We start from the raw sequence: 17,276 nt of genomic DNA, 5'->3' as shown, positions 1-17,276 counted from the left end.
TCACTCGAGAGTCGTTGCGTTTAGGATACCAGTGCTCATCTTCATCTGCTCCCACGCCAGGCGGGCGTACAGCCACTTCGGCAGTTTGGGCTCAACTTCGACAGACTTGAGCGCTGCGCTCCGGCAGTTGCGGCACGAGCAGTCCGCGTCTTCACCGAAGTACTTGAGATGGTCCGTGAACGAAACGGCGAACATACTGTTGCTGCACTTGCTCGACTCTTTCACCGGGCTGTCGTTGCACATGCGCATGCTGCTGTTGGACCTCGTGCGATAGAACACTTCCGATGGCGCGTGGAGGAAGCCAAAGCTCATCGGGGGCATGTGAGGCACGGGGTCTCGGCAGTGGGTGAGGCGATAGTGCGGGCCGCGGGCCAGGATTTGCGCCGTCCACTTCGCGAAGCTCGGGTTGCCGACGCGCGGGGCGCCAAGGGTGTAGAGCGCGACGGGTGCGGTGGGCCCCGCCATACTGTCCAGAAGGACCTGCAGGTCCACCGCGGCGTGTACGGCGAGAGCGCCGCCGAGCGAGTGACCCGCGGCGAGCACCTGGTAGCCAGGGTGCCGGGACAGGAGTGTCGTCACGGCGGCCTTCACCTGCGACCGCACAGAGAGGTAAGACGCGAGGAACCCCTTGTGCACCCGGCATCTGCGGCAGCTGCTGTGAATGACGTAGTCTACGAAGGTGAAGACTAAATCTTGTACCCAGTTCATCACAGTAACGCTTCCGCGGAAGGCGACGACGATCTGCTTATTGGTGTGGTCCACGCCAATGAAGCCGAAGGTGTCGTACCAGGAGTCGCCAACGGTCGTGTAGAACTGAAAGCCGGGAATCTTATCGCAGATGGGCCCGCACGACCAACTGCTCAGGCTGGACGCCGAGCAGTGACTCGCTCGTGCGTAGTTATGGCTGCGGTAGGCCTCCGAGTAGCGGTACGGCGCCACCTGCTGCTCGGCATGCGTAACAGTGGACAGCAGCAGCGCCGCAACCACGGTGGCTGCAATGAGAAAGCGGCTCATCCTCGCCACACGGCTCGTGAGCAAAGCAGAGTGGCCGAAGTCAGGGCGAGTGGGTGCCCAGCGGAAGCGACGGTGGCTGCGTTGACGGCGGTGGAGGCCGGGCGCGCGCGGGGACGATCGAAGGGGACTGGCGGCGAGGAAAGGAAGATTTAGAGTGGCACAGCGTGCGTGTGCGTGTGAGTGTCACTGGAGTTGTGCAGGTTTCCCGCGCCACCCCAGGGCGATATGCACCGCATCCGTTGATGCGTTGTCATGCGCGAGCGCGCGCAGACACGCTCGGACCGTCCGTAGGGAGGGAGAGAGAGGGAGGGGTGGGGAGGTGCCGTTGCGGAGGCGACGACGCGAGAGGGAGCAGCCTTCAACATGCAGCGCGTTCTCCGAAAGAGGCACGCCGGCTTACTCGATGGGGGTGGGGGTGGGGACATCGCTTGTGCACCGCTCGGCCGCTGGGCGGAGGGCGTGCAGCGCAGAGGGGCGACAGCGCCCCGACACAGCAAGAAGAGGGCAAGGGGCACGCCTCCCTCCATCCATTGTGCTCATGCCGTTCTCTTGCTTCTCTTCCCCGCCTTCCTGTGAGACTTTGGCCCTTCCGGCGTGCCCATTCTAGCGCCCGCTCGGCAGCAGACAGACGCAGACAGCCACGGCCCAGCCTCCCGCTGCATGTTTTCGGTTACCCATAATCTCCCGTTTGCCGTGTCGGCGTGCGCAGAACAGAAAAGAACGGAGACACAGCGAGACGCTTACAGCCACGCGCACCAAAACAGGCGCGTCTGCGATCTCCATCGATCCGCCGGCCTCACCAGACAGACTCTCGACACATCCCCGCAAATATGCGTGCGCGCACACATACCTGGGGGGTGCCTTTGCACAGGCACACGCATTCACACATATATATTTCGTGGCCGGGGGGGGGGAGAAGAAGAAAAACGGAGAGAAGGAAGAGAAAACTCAGAGAAAGAGAGGAGGAGCGAGCGCGTCGCGTGCGGCGGCCCCCTGCGTTGCGCTGCGCAAGCTATCCTCAACGACGACGTGTGAATGTGTGGGTGGCGAAACGGAAGCAATATCGATCACATGCGAAGCAGGCAAACACACGAAGCGGATCACTGCGTGCGCGTGCCGCCTCTCTCCACAGCTGTGTGTGCGTGTGCGGAAAACAAGGAGGGGGAGGGGGTGACGAAAAGCGCACAGAGAGCTGACCCGCACCATCTTGGGGAGAGGTGCCTTCCTCAAACCGTTTGATATCGGAATGACGGCACAAAAATGCGCGAGAGCGAGAGGCGCTTTCGGCGTAGAAGCGATGAGCGTGCATATTTCCTGTGGAAGCGTGCCGCAACGAGAGCTGCAACGAGACGTGACGAGACGTTCACGTACTCAAATACACACATATACACACAGAAATCGATCGAACAAGCGAAGAAAAGAATGCGGAAGAAATCGACTCGGCTAACGAACGTATCGGAACGAAAATATGAGGGAGAGGGAAAGGGAGGGGGAGGGGGAGACGCAGAAGACGCTGCCGAGGAAGTCGGAGCGTACTCGCACGCCCGCACACACTGAGGAGCGGAGCCGGAAGCAATGGAGTCTGCTCCCTTTCACTCCTGCCGCAGCGTGAGCGCGTGCGCGCCTTGCCAAAGCGTACGCTCATCGCATCGGTCGCCTCTTTCCGTTGAGCGTCTGCTTTACGTCATGAAGATAAACGAATAGGCGAGACCTCTCCATCTTCGATGTGCGCCATCCGCACTGAGAGGCGGCCACAGGTGGGGGATGTGCCGGGCGCTGGAAGAGATGCACAGAGCGGCGAGGGATGAAGGGAGAGAAAACCGCGCAGACCACAGGGGGACGGCAGGCTTGTGTGCCACCAGACGGGGCTCAATGAAGAGGAAAAGTACAACCGAGGGAGCGAGCGCAAACATAAAATGAGTGAGACGGTGAGGGTGTGTGAGAGACAAAAGGAGAGATGGTCGGAGAAAGCACCGACGTGTTGGCGTCGGTGTGGGGGCTCTGCCTGCGACAGCCCGTCACGTGCTGGGACAAAAACGAACAGAAAAGAAAGCACACGCGTACACGTACCAAAACAAAAGGGCACCTGAATAGCTGCTTCGACGCCTTATACGTGCCATAGTGCTGCCGTGGAAGAAAAAGAAAAGGCGATTCCAGTTGTCCAGCGCGCTCTCTCGATGCCTTTCGCTGTGGCTGTTGCCCACCCAAGACACTTTAGCAAAGCATTCGCCGCACCTTTTCGCGTCCGCTTCCACTGCTCCTGGGCACCAGCAGGAATCGACGCGGGTTCAAGCATTGGGGGCGGACACGCAGAGACGCAGCAGAAATGAGAGGTACGCGACAAGTGTTGCGGGCGTTCTTTCCAAGTGCGCGGCAAAGAGACGGGGGCAGCACAGGGAGCGGTACGATCCGACCGGGGCCCTCGCCACACTCTTTGCCCCTGCCCCACTTCCACATGTCTCACTTAGCACGCCTTGTGTGCATGTGCCCGACCTGCCGCTGCTCAGCCGCTTCTGCGCCCCACCTCCATCCCCTATACACCCCTCCCCTCTCAGCTTACCCGCAGTCCTGTCCACGGGCCGAGATCGGCAAAGCTGCGGTGCGCTCGCGTTTCAGAGATGAGTGGCCCACAAGCGCAGCGGAGCTCCCCTCAGACCCCAGTGGACACTACATGCGCGTTGCAAGCGGCAAATGAAGGCTGCCGAGAAGGGATTGGGTGCGAGCGAAGGGGAGAGAGCGAGAGCGACACGGCATGCCAGCCACGGGGCGTACGCGCGGAAGGAAATGGGAGGTGTACCGGCAGGCGGGCAGACAGCCAAAGGAGAAAGGCGAAGACGAGCACGCTAAAGCAGGCGGGAACAAACCTCTCACCACCGCAGTTGACATATACATGTACAGACACACACGATCACGCAGTGCATCAGCCCAGGGAATCGAGGAAGTAAGAGTTGAATCGAACACAAACACGCACGAGAAGAAACATTCGCATTGGATTTTCATTTGCCGATGGTTTCGTTGCGCAGGAAAAGGGGAGGGAGGGGGAGGACACAGAAAAAGAAAGAAAGGATCAGAATACATCCGTGCCTTAATGCCGCTTCTCCCCTCAGCTTTCCTGCAGCGACGGCGTGGCCGAGAGAGGACTTACACGCCCTTCCTCCTCGACACGCACACGCTCACATCAACCTCTGCAGGACAACAGAGAGGGGGGATGCAGCGGAGCGACTAGCACAGAGCCTCCTCGTATTTGGCAGGGCGCACGCAGGGACCCGACGCAGATGCTCCGGAGCGTGCGCGCAACCTCCTTCCTCGTCCCTCTTCAGTGCGGCGAGCCTTTACCTAAAAGCCCCCCTTTCAGCGTGCTCATTCCGCCGTAGAGCATACGCTAAGCTCCACTCTCCCTGGCCAGTCACATGCCCATCGCCGGGCGGTTTGCGAAGCAGCCGTAGACGCGTGCCACAGCCATGCGGACTCAGCCACCTCAGAGCAGCCATTCCCTCAAAATCGGCCCGCCCGCCCGTTCCGTACGCCACACCCCACAGTCGCCCCCCTCACCATACCGGCGCCCACGTGGCACGTCCCTCGGGAAGGCGCAGGCCTCGCACAGCAGAAGGCAGAGTGACGGCCGGCGGAGAGACACCTTCGAGCCACGCCGGCATTTTGTCGACCGCGTGGACGACACAAACCCGCGCGTCGTCGCACGCTGCTGCGACGCAACGCCGTCGACTCTGGACCCTGTCACCCCCAGAGGTGGCTCCGCATGGGCAGGGATAGGAGGTAGCGGTGAGCAGCTGCTCGGCGTTCTCACACACAGAGTGTGTGCGTGTGTGGTGGTGGTGGTGGGGCAGGACCCGTGGGATCCCGAGCGCTGAGAGCCCCCCTACTCTTTAATGGAGGCCTTCCAGGAGAGCAGAGCGAAAAGGGAGCGCGACAAGCGACACAGGAGAAGGAAAGCCAAAGCGAGAGCAGGCGCAGGGCCGTGGATCTAATGCGATGCGAGCACAGAGAGAAGTAGAGCGAAGGAGGCAGCGAACGGCACGCGGCCCAGCCAGCAACGGAAAGAGGCAAAGGGAATCCGAGCAGAAAAGAAGGATAGAGGACGCCCGCGAGCACATCCCTCCTTTTCCACGGCGCTCGACGCATCCTCCCATGCACGCACACACGCACACACACACATACGTACGCCCGGGAGGGGGAACAAAAGGCAAAGAGAAGAGAAAAAGAGCGTCAACAACAAAGGGTAATGTTACGGAAGAGAAGGGGTGGGGAGGGGAGAGCCAAGCGAAAAAGAATCAAGAAAACAACACACACACAATGACACACACACACATATACAACAGCGTTAGAGAGGGCAAGAGAACGCGATCGGCACGGCTGCAGGAAAGCTCACAGTCCCCTTGCTCACCCACGTATCACCTTTACATTCGCTTGGTCCTTTCCCTTCTTGGCCCGCACTGCTGCATTCGCCGAAATCGATTGAGCCGATGCCGGGAATAGCACACAAGCAGGCGGGGGCATCAAGGGCGGAGCAGCTGCGCGGCGGCACAGATGCAAGAAGAAAGGGAGGCGTGCAAAGTAACCCGAATCGCACAAGGCGACGCAAAGGGGAGAGTGAAAGCAAAAAAGAAAAAGACGAGGCAGCCGATCACACACAGTGGGGGGGGAGTGGGGGAAAGTGGGAGGCGCAATGAGCCGATACACGCAAACAGAACACCGCCAATCGCTCGGGTGGGGGGAGGGGGAGGCGACTGTTCTCTCGACATTGCCTCGCTCTTGTGCATCAGAGCATTTCTGCGCCCCATGCCCCCTCCCCCGATTTCAGCCTTCTCGTTGCGTTCGCCTTTGCTGCTCGCTCACCTGCACCTCACCGCTTCCCCGTAATAGGGCGTTCCACGCTCCTCACTCGAGAGTCGTTGCGTTTAGGATACCAGTGCTCATCTTCATCTGCTCCCACGCCAGGCGGGCGTACAGCCACTTCGGCAGTTTGGGCTCAACTTCGACAGACTTGAGCGCTGCGCTCCGGCAGTTGCGGCACGAGCAGTCCGCGTCTTCACCGAAGTACTTGAGATGGTCCGTGAACGAAACGGCGAACATACTGTTGCTGCACTTGCTCGACTCTTTCACCGGGCTGTCGTTGCACATGCGCATGCTGCTGTTGGACCTCGTGCGATAGAACACTTCCGATGGCGCGTGGAGGAAGCCAAAGCTCATCGGGGGCATGTGAGGCACGGGGTCTCGGCAGTGGGTGAGGCGATAGTGCGGGCCGCGGGCCAGGATTTGCGCCGTCCACTTCGCGAAGCTCGGGTTGCCGACGCGCGGGGCGCCAAGGGTGTAGAGCGCGACGGGTGCGGTGGGCCCCGCCATACTGTCCAGAAGGACCTGCAGGTCCACCGCGGCGTGTACGGCGAGAGCGCCGCCGAGCGAGTGACCCGCGGCGAGCACCTGGTAGCCAGGGTGCCGGGACAGGAGTGTCGTCACGGCGGCCTTCACCTGCGACCGCACAGAGAGGTAAGACGCGAGGAACCCCTTGTGCACCCGGCATCTGCGGCAGCTGCTGTGAATGACGTAGTCTACGAAGGTGAAGACTAAATCTTGTACCCAGTTCATCACAGTAACGCTTCCGCGGAAGGCGACGACGATCTGCTTATTGGTGTGGTCCACGCCAATGAAGCCGAAGGTGTCGTACCAGGAGTCGCCAACGGTCGTGTAGAACTGAAAGCCGGGAATCTTATCGCAGATGGGCCCGCACGACCAACTGCTCAGGCTGGACGCCGAGCAGTGACTCGCTCGTGCGTAGTTATGGCTGCGGTAGGCCTCCGAGTAGCGGTACGGCGCCACCTGCTGCTCGGCATGCGTAACAGTGGACAGCAGCAGCGCCGCAACCACGGTGGCTGCAATGAGAAAGCGGCTCATCCTCGCCACACGGCTCGTGAGCAAAGCAGAGTGGCCGAAGTCAGGGCGAGTGGGTGCCCAGCGGAAGCGACGGTGGCTGCGTTGACGGCGGTGGAGGCCGGGCGCGCGCGGGGACGATCGAAGGGGACTGGCGGCGAGGAAAGGAAGATTTAGAGTGGCACAGCGTGCGTGTGCGTGTGAGTGTCACTGGAGTTGTGCAGGTTTCCCGCGCCACCCCAGGGCGATATGCACCGCATCCGTTGATGCGTTGTCATGCGCGAGCGCGCGCAGACACGCTCGGACCGTCCGTAGGGAGGAGAGAGAGGGAGGGGGTGGGGAGGTGCCGTTGCGGAGGCGACGACGCGAGAGGGAGCAGCCTTCAACATGCAGCGCGTTCTCCGAAAGAGGCACGCCGGCTTACTCGATGGGGGTGGGGGTGGGGACATCGCTTGTGCACCGCTCGGCCGCTGGGCGGAGGGCGTGCAGCGCAGAGGGGCGACAGCGCCCCGACACAGCAAGAAGAGGGCAAGGGGCACGCCTCCCTCCATCCATTGTGCTCATGCCGTTCTCTTGCTTCTCTTCCCCGCCTTCCTGTGAGACTTTGGCCCTTCCGGCGTGCCCATTCTAGCGCCCGCTCGGCAGCAGACAGACGCAGACAGCCACGGCCCAGCCTCCCGCTGCATGTTTTCGGTTACCCATAATCTCCCGTTTGCCGTGTCGGCGTGCGCAGAACAGAAAAGAACGGAGACACAGCGAGACGCTTACAGCCACGCGCACCAAAACAGGCGCGTCTGCGATCTCCATCGATCCGCCGGCCTCACCAGACAGACTCTCGACACATCCCCGCAAATATGCGTGCGCGCACACATACCTGGGGGGGTGCCTTTGCACAGGCACACGCATTCACACATATATATTTCGTGGCCGGGGGGGGGAGAAGAAGAAGAAAAACGGAGAGAAGGAAGAGAAAACTCAGAGAAAGAGAGGAGGAGCGAGCGCGTCGCGTGCGGCGGCCCCCTGCGTTGCGCTGCGCAAGCTATCCTCAACGACGACGTGTGAATGTGTGGGTGGCGAAACGGAAGCAATATCGATCACATGCGAAGCAGGCAAACACACGAAGCGGATCACTGCGTGCGCGTGCCGCCTCTCTCCACAGCTGTGTGTGCGTGTGCGGAAAACAAGGAGGGGGGAGGGGGTGACGAAAAGCGCACAGAGAGCTGACCCGCACCATCTTGGGGAGAGGTGCCTTCCTCAAACCGTTTGATATCGGAATGACGGCACAAAAATGCGCGAGAGCGAGAGGCGCTTTCGGCGTAGAAGCGATGAGCGTGCATATTTCCTGTGGAAGCGTGCCGCAACGAGAGCTGCAACGAGACGTGACGAGACGTTCACGTACTCAAATACACACATATACACACAGAAATCGATCGAACAAGCGAAGAAAAGAATGCGGAAGAAATCGACTCGGCTAACGAACGTATCGGAACGAAAATATGAGGGAGAGGGAAAGGGAGGGGGAGGGGGAGACGCAGAAGACGCTGCCGAGGAAGTCGGAGCGTACTCGCACGCCCGCACACACTGAGGAGCGGAGCCGGAAGCAATGGAGTCTGCTCCCTTTCACTCCTGCCGCAGCGTGAGCGCGTGCGCGCCTTGCCAAAGCGTACGCTCATCGCATCGGTCGCCTCTTTCCGTTGAGCGTCTGCTTTACGTCATGAAGATAAACGAATAGGCGAGACCTCTCCATCTTCGATGTGCGCCATCCGCACTGAGAGGCGGCCACAGGTGGGGGATGTGCCGGGCGCTGGAAGAGATGCACAGAGCGGCGAGGGATGAAGGGAGAGAAAACCGCGCAGACCACAGGGGGACGGCAGGCTTGTGTGCCACCAGACGGGGCTCAATGAAGAGGAAAAGTACAACCGAGGGAGCGAGCGCAAACATAAAATGAGTGAGACGGTGAGGGTGTGTGAGAGACAAAAGGAGAGATGGTCGGAGAAAGCACCGACGTGTTGGCGTCGGTGTGGGGGCTCTGCCTGCGACAGCCCGTCACGTGCTGGGACAAAAACGAACAGAAAAGAAAGCACACGCGTACACGTACCAAAACAAAAGGGCACCTGAATAGCTGCTTCGACGCCTTATACGTGCCATAGTGCTGCCGTGGAAGAAAAAGAAAAGGCGATTCCAGTTGTCCAGCGCGCTCTCTCGATGCCTTTCGCTGTGGCTGTTGCCCACCCAAGACACTTTAGCAAAGCATTCGCCGCACCTTTTCGCGTCCGCTTCCACTGCTCCTGGGCACCAGCAGGAATCGACGCGGGTTCAAGCATTGGGGGCGGACACGCAGAGACGCAGCAGAAATGAGAGGTACGCGACAAGTGTTGCGGGCGTTCTTTCCAAGTGCGCGGCAAAGAGACGGGGGCAGCACAGGGAGCGGTACGATCCGACCGGGGCCCTCGCCACACTCTTTGCCCCTGCCCCACTTCCACATGTCTCACTTAGCACGCCTTGTGTGCATGTGCCCGACCTGCCGCTGCTCAGCCGCTTCTGCGCCCCACCTCCATCCCCTATACACCCCTCCCCTCTCAGCTTACCCGCAGTCCTGTCCACGGGCCGAGATCGGCAAAGCTGCGGTGCGCTCGCGTTTCAGAGATGAGTGGCCCACAAGCGCAGCGGAGCTCCCCTCAGACCCCAGTGGACACTACATGCGCGTTGCAAGCGGCAAATGAAGGCTGCCGAGAAGGGATTGGGTGCGAGCGAAGGGGAGAGAGCGAGAGCGACACGGCATGCCAGCCACGGGGCGTACGCGCGGAAGGAAATGGGAGGTGTACCGGCAGGCGGGCAGACAGCCAAAGGAGAAAGGCGAAGACGAGCACGCTAAAGCAGGCGGGAACAAACCTCTCACCACCGCAGTTGACATATACATGTACAGACACACACGATCACGCAGTGCATCAGCCCAGGGAATCGAGGAAGTAAGAGTTGAATCGAACACAAACACGCACGAGAAGAAACATTCGCATTGGATTTTCATTTGCCGATGGTTTCGTTGCGCAGGAAAAGGGGAGGGAGGGGAGGACACAGAAAAAGAAAGAAAGGATCAGAATACATCCGTGCCTTAATGCCGCTTCTCCCCTCAGCTTTCCTGCAGCGACGGCGTGGCCGAGAGAGGACTTACACGCCCTTCCTCCTCGACACGCACACGCTCACATCAACCTCTGCAGGACAACAGAGAGGGGGGATGCAGCGGAGCGACTAGCACAGAGCCTCCTCGTATTTGGCAGGGCGCACGCAGGGACCCGACGCAGATGCTCCGGAGCGTGCGCGCAACCTCCTTCCTCGTCCCTCTTCAGTGCGGCGAGCCTTTACCTAAAAGCCCCCCTTTCAGCGTGCTCATTCCGCCGTAGAGCATACGCTAAGCTCCACTCTCCCTGGCCAGTCACATGCCCATCGCCGGGCGGTTTGCGAAGCAGCCGTAGACGCGTGCCACAGCCATGCGGACTCAGCCACCTCAGAGCAGCCATTCCCTCAAAATCGGCCCGCCCGCCCGTTCCGTACGCCACACCCCACAGTCGCCCCCCTCACCATACCGGCGCCCACGTGGCACGTCCCTCGGGAAGGCGCAGGCCTCGCACAGCAGAAGGCAGAGTGACGGCCGGCGGAGAGACACCTTCGAGCCACGCCGGCATTTTGTCGACCGCGTGGACGACACAAACCCGCGCGTCGTCGCACGCTGCTGCGACGCAACGCCGTCGACTCTGGACCCTGTCACCCCCAGAGGTGGCTCCGCATGGGCAGGGATAGGAGGTAGCGGTGAGCAGCTGCTCGGCGTTCTCACACACAGAGTGTGTGCGTGTGTGGTGGTGGTGGTGGGGCAGGACCCGTGGGATCCCGAGCGCTGAGAGCCCCCCTACTCTTTAATGGAGGCCTTCCAGGAGAGCAGAGCGAAAAGGGAGCGCGACAAGCGACACAGGAGAAGGAAAGCCAAAGCGAGAGCAGGCGCAGGGCCGTGGATCTAATGCGATGCGAGCACAGAGAGAAGTAGAGCGAAGGAGGCAGCGAACGGCACGCGGCCCAGCCAGCAACGGAAAGAGGCAAAGGGAATCCGAGCAGAAAAGAAGGATAGAGGACGCCCGCGAGCACATCCCTCCTTTTCCACGGCGCTCGACGCATCCTCCCATGCACGCACACACGCACACACACACATACGTACGCCCGGGAGGGGGAACAAAAGGCAAAGAGAAGAGAAAAAGAGCGTCAACAACAAAGGGTAATGTTACGGAAGAGAAGGGGTGGGGAGGGGAGAGCCAAGCGAAAAAGAATCAAGAAAACAACACACACACAATGACACACACACACATATACAACAGCGTTAGAGAGGGCAAGAGAACGCGATCGGCACGGCTGCAGGAAAGCTCACAGTCCCCTTGCTCACCCACGTATCACCTTTACATTCGCTTGGTCCTTTCCCTTCTTGGCCCGCACTGCTGCATTCGCCGAAATCGATTGAGCCGATGCCGGGAATAGCACACAAGCAGGCGGGGGCATCAAGGGCGGAGCAGCTGCGCGGCGGCACAGATGCAAGAAGAAAGGGAGGCGTGCAAAGTAACCCGAATCGCACAAGGCGACGCAAAGGGGAGAGTGAAAGCAAAAAGAAAAAGACGAGGCAGCCGATCACACACAGTGGGGGGAGTGGGGGAAAGTGGGAGGCGCAATGAGCCGATACACGCAAACAGAACACCGCCAATCGCTCGGGTGGGGGAGGGGAGGCGACTGTTCTCTCGACATTGCCTCGCTCTTGTGCATCAGAGCATTTCTGCGCCCCATGCCCCCTCCCCCGATTTCAGCCTTCTCGTTGCGTTCGCCTTTGCTGCTCGCTCACCTGCACCTCACCGCTTCCCCGTAATAGGGCGTTCCACGCTCCTCACTCGAGAGTCGTTGCGTTTAGGATACCAGTGCTCATCTTCATCTGCTCCCACGCCAGGCGGGCGTACAGCCACTTCGGCAGTTTGGGCTCAACTTCGACAGACTTGAGCGCTGCGCTCCGGCAGTTGCGGCACGAGCAGTCCGCGTCTTCACCGAAGTACTTGAGATGGTCCGTGAACGAAACGGCGAACATACTGTTGCTGCACTTGCTCGACTCTTTCACCGGGCTGTCGTTGCACATGCGCATGCTGCTGTTGGACCTCGTGCGATAGAACACTTCCGATGGCGCGTGGAGGAAGCCAAAGCTCATCGGGGGCATGTGAGGCACGGGGTCTCGGCAGTGGGTGAGGCGATAGTGCGGGCCGCGGGCCAGGATTTGCGCCGTCCACTTCGCGAAGCTCGGGTTGCCGACGCGCGGGGCGCCAAGGGTGTAGAGCGCGACGGGTGCGGTGGGCCCCGCCATACTGTCCAGAAGGACCTGCAGGTCCACCGCGGCGTGTACGGCGAGAGCGCCGCCGAGCGAGTGACCCGCGGCGAGCACCTGGTAGCCAGGGTGCCGGGACAGGAGTGTCGTCACGGCGGCCTTCACCTGCGACCGCACAGAGAGGTAAGACGCGAGGAACCCCTTGTGCACCCGGCATCTGCGGCAGCTGCTGTGAATGACGTAGTCTACGAAGGTGAAGACTAAATCTTGTACCCAGTTCATCACAGTAACGCTTCCGCGGAAGGCGACGACGATCTGCTTATTGGTGTGGTCCACGCCAATGAAGCCGAAGGTGTCGTACCAGGAGTCGCCAACGGTCGTGTAGAACTGAAAGCCGGGAATCTTATCGCAGATGGGCCCGCACGACCAACTGCTCAGGCTGGACGCCGAGCAGTGACTCGCTCGTGCGTAGTTATGGCTGCGGTAGGCCTCCGAGTAGCGGTACGGCGCCACCTGCTGCTCGGCATGCGTAACAGTGGACAGCAGCAGCGCCGCAACCACGGTGGCTGCAATGAGAAAGCGGCTCATCCTCGCCACACGGCTCGTGAGCAAAGCAGAGTGGCCGAAGTCAGGGCGAGTGGGTGCCCAGCGGAAGCGACGGTGGCTGCGTTGACGGCGGTGGAGGCCGGGCGCGCGCGGGGACGATCGAAGGGGACTGGCGGCGAGGAAAGGAAGATTTAGAGTGGCACAGCGTGCGTGTGCGTGTGAGTGTCACTGGAGTTGTGCAGGTTTCCCGCGCCACCCCAGGGCGATATGCACCGCATCCGTTGATGCGTTGTCATGCGCGAGCGCGCGCAGACACGCTCGGACCGTCCGTAGGGAGGGAGAGAGAGGGAGGGGTGGGGAGGTGCCGTTGCGGAGGCGACGACGCGAGAGGGAGCAGCCTTCAACATGCAGCGCGTTCTCCGAAAGAGGCACGCCGGCTTACTCGATGGGGGTGGGGGTGGGGACATCGCTTGTGCACCGCTCGGCCGCTGGGCGGAGGGCGTGCAGCGCAGAGGGGGCGACAGCGCCCCGACACAGCAAGAAGAGGGCAAGGGGCACGCCTCCCTCCATCCATTGTGCTCATGCCGTTCTCTTGCTTCTCTTCCCCGCCTTCCTGTGAGACTTTGGCCCTTCCGGCGTGCCCATTCTAGCGCCCGCTCGGCAGCAGACAGACGCAGACAGCCACGGCCCAGCCTCCCGCTGCATGTTTTCGGTTACCCATAATCTCCCGTTTGCCGTGTCGGCGTGCGCAGAACAGAAAAGAACGGAGACACAGCGAGACGCTTACAGCCACGCGCACCAAAACAGGCGCGTCTGCGATCTCCATCGATCCGCCGGCCTCACCAGACAGACTCTCGACACATCCCCGCAAATATGCGTGCGCGCACACATACCTGGGGGGTGCCTTTGCACAGGCACACGCATTCACACATATATATTTCGTGGCCGGGGGGGGGAGAAGAAGAAGAAAAACGGAGAGAAGGAAGAGAAAACTCAGAGAAAGAGAGGAGGAGCGAGCGCGTCGCGTGCGGCGGCCCCCTGCGTTGCGCTGCGCAAGCTATCCTCAACGACGACGTGTGAATGTGTGGGTGGCGAAACGGAAGCAATATCGATCACATGCGAAGCAGGCAAACACACGAAGCGGATCACTGCGTGCGCGTGCCGCCTCTCTCCACAGCTGTGTGTGCGTGTGCGGAAAACAAGGAGGGGGAGGGGGTGACGAAAAGCGCACAGAGAGCTGACCCGCACCATCTTGGGGAGAGGTGCCTTCCTCAAACCGTTTGATATCGGAATGACGGCACAAAAATGCGCGAGAGCGAGAGGCGCTTTCGGCGTAGAAGCGATGAGCGTGCATATTTCCTGTGGAAGCGTGCCGCAACGAGAGCTGCAACGAGACGTGACGAGACGTTCACGTACTCAAATACACACATATACACACAGAAATCGATCGAACAAGCGAAGAAAAGAATGCGGAAGAAATCGACTCGGCTAACGAACGTATCGGAACGAAAATATGAGGGAGAGGGAAAGGGAGGGGGAGGGGGAGACGCAGAAGACGCTGCCGAGGAAGTCGGAGCGTACTCGCACGCCCGCACACACTGAGGAGCGGAGCCGGAAGCAATGGAGTCTGCTCCCTTTCACTCCTGCCGCAGCGTGAGCGCGTGCGCGCCTTGCCAAAGCGTACGCTCATCGCATCGGTCGCCTCTTTCCGTTGAGCGTCTGCTTTACGTCATGAAGATAAACGAATAGGCGAGACCTCTCCATCTTCGATGTGCGCCATCCGCACTGAGAGGCGGCCACAGGTGGGGGATGTGCCGGGCGCTGGAAGAGATGCACAGAGCGGCGAGGGATGAAGGGAGAGAAAACCGCGCAGACCACAGGGGGACGGCAGGCTTGTGTGCCACCAGACGGGGCTCAATGAAGAGGAAAAGTACAACCGAGGGAGCGAGCGCAAACATAAAATGAGTGAGACGGTGAGGGTGTGTGAGAGACAAAAGGAGAGATGGTCGGAGAAAGCACCGACGTGTTGGCGTCGGTGTGGGGGCTCTGCCTGCGACAGCCCGTCACGTGCTGGGACAAAAACGAACAGAAAAGAAAGCACACGCGTACACGTACCAAAACAAAAGGGCACCTGAATAGCTGCTTCGACGCCTTATACGTGCCATAGTGCTGCCGTGGAAGAAAAAGAAAAGGCGATTCCAGTTGTCCAGCGCGCTCTCTCGATGCCTTTCGCTGTGGCTGTTGCCCACCCAAGACACTTTAGCAAAGCATTCGCCGCACCTTTTCGCGTCCGCTTCCACTGCTCCTGGGCACCAGCAGGAATCGACGCGGGTTCAAGCATTGGGGGCGGACACGCAGAGACGCAGCAGAAATGAGAGGTACGCGACAAGTGTTGCGGGCGTTCTTTCCAAGTGCGCGGCAAAGAGACGGGGGCAGCACAGGGAGCGGTACGATCCGACCGGGGCCCTCGCCACACTCTTTGCCCCTGCCCCACTTCCACATGTCTCACTTAGCACGCCTTGTGTGCATGTGCCCGACCTGCCGCTGCTCAGCCGCTTCTGCGCCCCACCTCCATCCCCTATACACCCCTCCCCTCTCAGCTTACCCGCAGTCCTGTCCACGGGCCGAGATCGGCAAAGCTGCGGTGCGCTCGCGTTTCAGAGATGAGTGGCCCACAAGCGCAGCGGAGCTCCCCTCAGACCCCAGTGGACACTACATGCGCGTTGCAAGCGGCAAATGAAGGCTGCCGAGAAGGGATTGGGTGCGAGCGAAGGGGAGAGAGCGAGAGCGACACGGCATGCCAGCCACGGGGCGTACGCGCGGAAGGAAATGGGAGGTGTACCGGCAGGCGGGCAGACAGCCAAAGGAGAAAGGCGAAGACGAGCACGCTAAAGCAGGCGGGAACAAACCTCTCACCACCGCAGTTGACATATACATGTACAGACACACACGATCACGCAGTGCATCAGCCCAGGGAATCGAGGAAGTAAGAGTTGAATCGAACACAAACACGCACGAGAAGAAACATTCGCATTGGATTTTCATTTGCCGATGGTTTCGTTGCGCAGGAAAAGGGGAGGGAGGGGGAGGACACAGAAAAAGAAAGAAAGGATCAGAATACATCCGTGCCTTAATGCCGCTTCTCCCCTCAGCTTTCCTGCAGCGACGGCGTGGCCGAGAGAGGACTTACACGCCCTTCCTCCTCGACACGCACACGCTCACATCAACCTCTGCAGGACAACAGAGAGGGGGGATGCAGCGGAGCGACTAGCACAGAGCCTCCTCGTATTTGGCAGGGCGCACGCAGGGACCCGACGCAGATGCTCCGGAGCGTGCGCGCAACCTCCTTCCTCGTCCCTCTTCAGTGCGGCGAGCCTTTACCTAAAAGCCCCCCTTTCAGCGTGCTCATTCCGCCGTAGAGCATACGCTAAGCTCCACTCTCCCTGGCCAGTCACATGCCCATCGCCGGGCGGTTTGCGAAGCAGCCGTAGACGCGTGCCACAGCCATGCGGACTCAGCCACCTCAGAGCAGCCATTCCCTCAAAATCGGCCCGCCCGCCCGTTCCGTACGCCACACCCCACAGTCGCCCCCCTCACCATACCGGCGCCCACGTGGCACGTCCCTCGGGAAGGCGCAGGCCTCGCACAGCAGAAGGCAGAGTGACGGCCGGCGGAGAGACACCTTCGAGCCACGCCGGCATTTTGTCGACCGCGTGGACGACACAAACCCGCGCGTCGTCGCACGCTGCTGCGACGCAACGCCGTCGACTCTGGACCCTGTCACCCCCAGAGGTGGCTCCGCATGGGCAGGGATAGGAGGTAGCGGTGAGCAGCTGCTCGGCGTTCTCACACACAGAGTGTGTGCGTGTGTGGTGGTGGTGGTGGGGCAGGACCCGTGGGATCCCGAGCGCTGAGAGCCCCCCTACTCTTTAATGGAGGCCTTCCAGGAGAGCAGAGCGAAAAGGGAGCGCGACAAGCGACACAGGAGAAGGAAAGCCAAAGCGAGAGCAGGCGCAGGGCCGTGGATCTAATGCGATGCGAGCACAGAGAGAAGTAGAGCGAAGGAGGCAGCGAACGGCACGCGGCCCAGCCAGCAACGGAAAGAGGCAAAGGGAATCCGAGCAGAAAAGAAGGATAGAGGACGCCCGCGAGCACATCCCTCCTTTTCCACGGCGCTCGACGCATCCTCCCATGCACGCACACACGCACACACACACATACGTACGCCCGGGAGGGGGAACAAAAGGCAAAGAGAAGAGAAAAAGAGCGTCAACAACAAAGGGTAATGTTACGGAAGAGAAGGGGTGGGGAGGGGAGAGCCAAGCGAAAAAGAATCAAGAAAACAACACACACACAATGACACACACACACATATACAACAGCGTTAGAGAGGGCAAGAGAACGCGATCGGCACGGCTGCAGGAAAGCTCACAGTCCCCTTGCTCACCCACGTATCACCTTTACATTCGCTTGGTCCTTTCCCTTC

At 60.6% G+C, this 17,276-nt stretch overlaps 3 protein-coding genes across 3 annotated transcripts; all 3 read right to left on the bottom strand.

Moving 5' to 3' along the window:
* On the bottom strand, positions 1-1,014 carry LSCM1_02645 (uncharacterized protein; the record flags this gene model as incomplete). The annotated part of the gene is made up of 1 exon (XM_067320224.1): positions 1-1,014. One exon carries the CDS (start codon positions 1,012-1,014, stop codon positions 1-3), a length of 1,014 nt encoding a protein of 337 aa, XP_067175599.1.
* A 4,896-nt stretch (positions 1,015-5,910) lies between these two features.
* On the bottom strand, positions 5,911-6,924 carry LSCM1_02644 (uncharacterized protein; the record flags this gene model as incomplete). Its single annotated transcript, XM_067320223.1, has 1 exon — positions 5,911-6,924. The coding sequence occupies one exon, from the start codon at positions 6,922-6,924 to the stop codon at positions 5,911-5,913; it is 1,014 nt and encodes a 337-aa protein (XP_067175598.1).
* Positions 6,925-11,818: 4,894 nt separating this feature from the next.
* Positions 11,819-12,832, bottom strand: LSCM1_02643 (uncharacterized protein; the record flags this gene model as incomplete). Its single annotated transcript, XM_067320222.1, has 1 exon — positions 11,819-12,832. One exon carries the CDS (start codon positions 12,830-12,832, stop codon positions 11,819-11,821), a length of 1,014 nt encoding a protein of 337 aa, XP_067175597.1.
* Between the last annotated feature and the right edge of the window lie 4,444 nt (positions 12,833-17,276).

The sequence above is a fragment of the Leishmania martiniquensis genome, chromosome 33 (assembly GCF_017916325.1).
Source record: "Leishmania martiniquensis isolate LSCM1 chromosome 33, whole genome shotgun sequence".
Classification (NCBI taxonomy): Eukaryota; Euglenozoa; class Kinetoplastea; order Trypanosomatida; family Trypanosomatidae; genus Leishmania; species Leishmania martiniquensis.
Note: the sequence above shows the minus strand (reverse complement) of the source record. Positions and strands in the feature narration are given on the sequence as shown.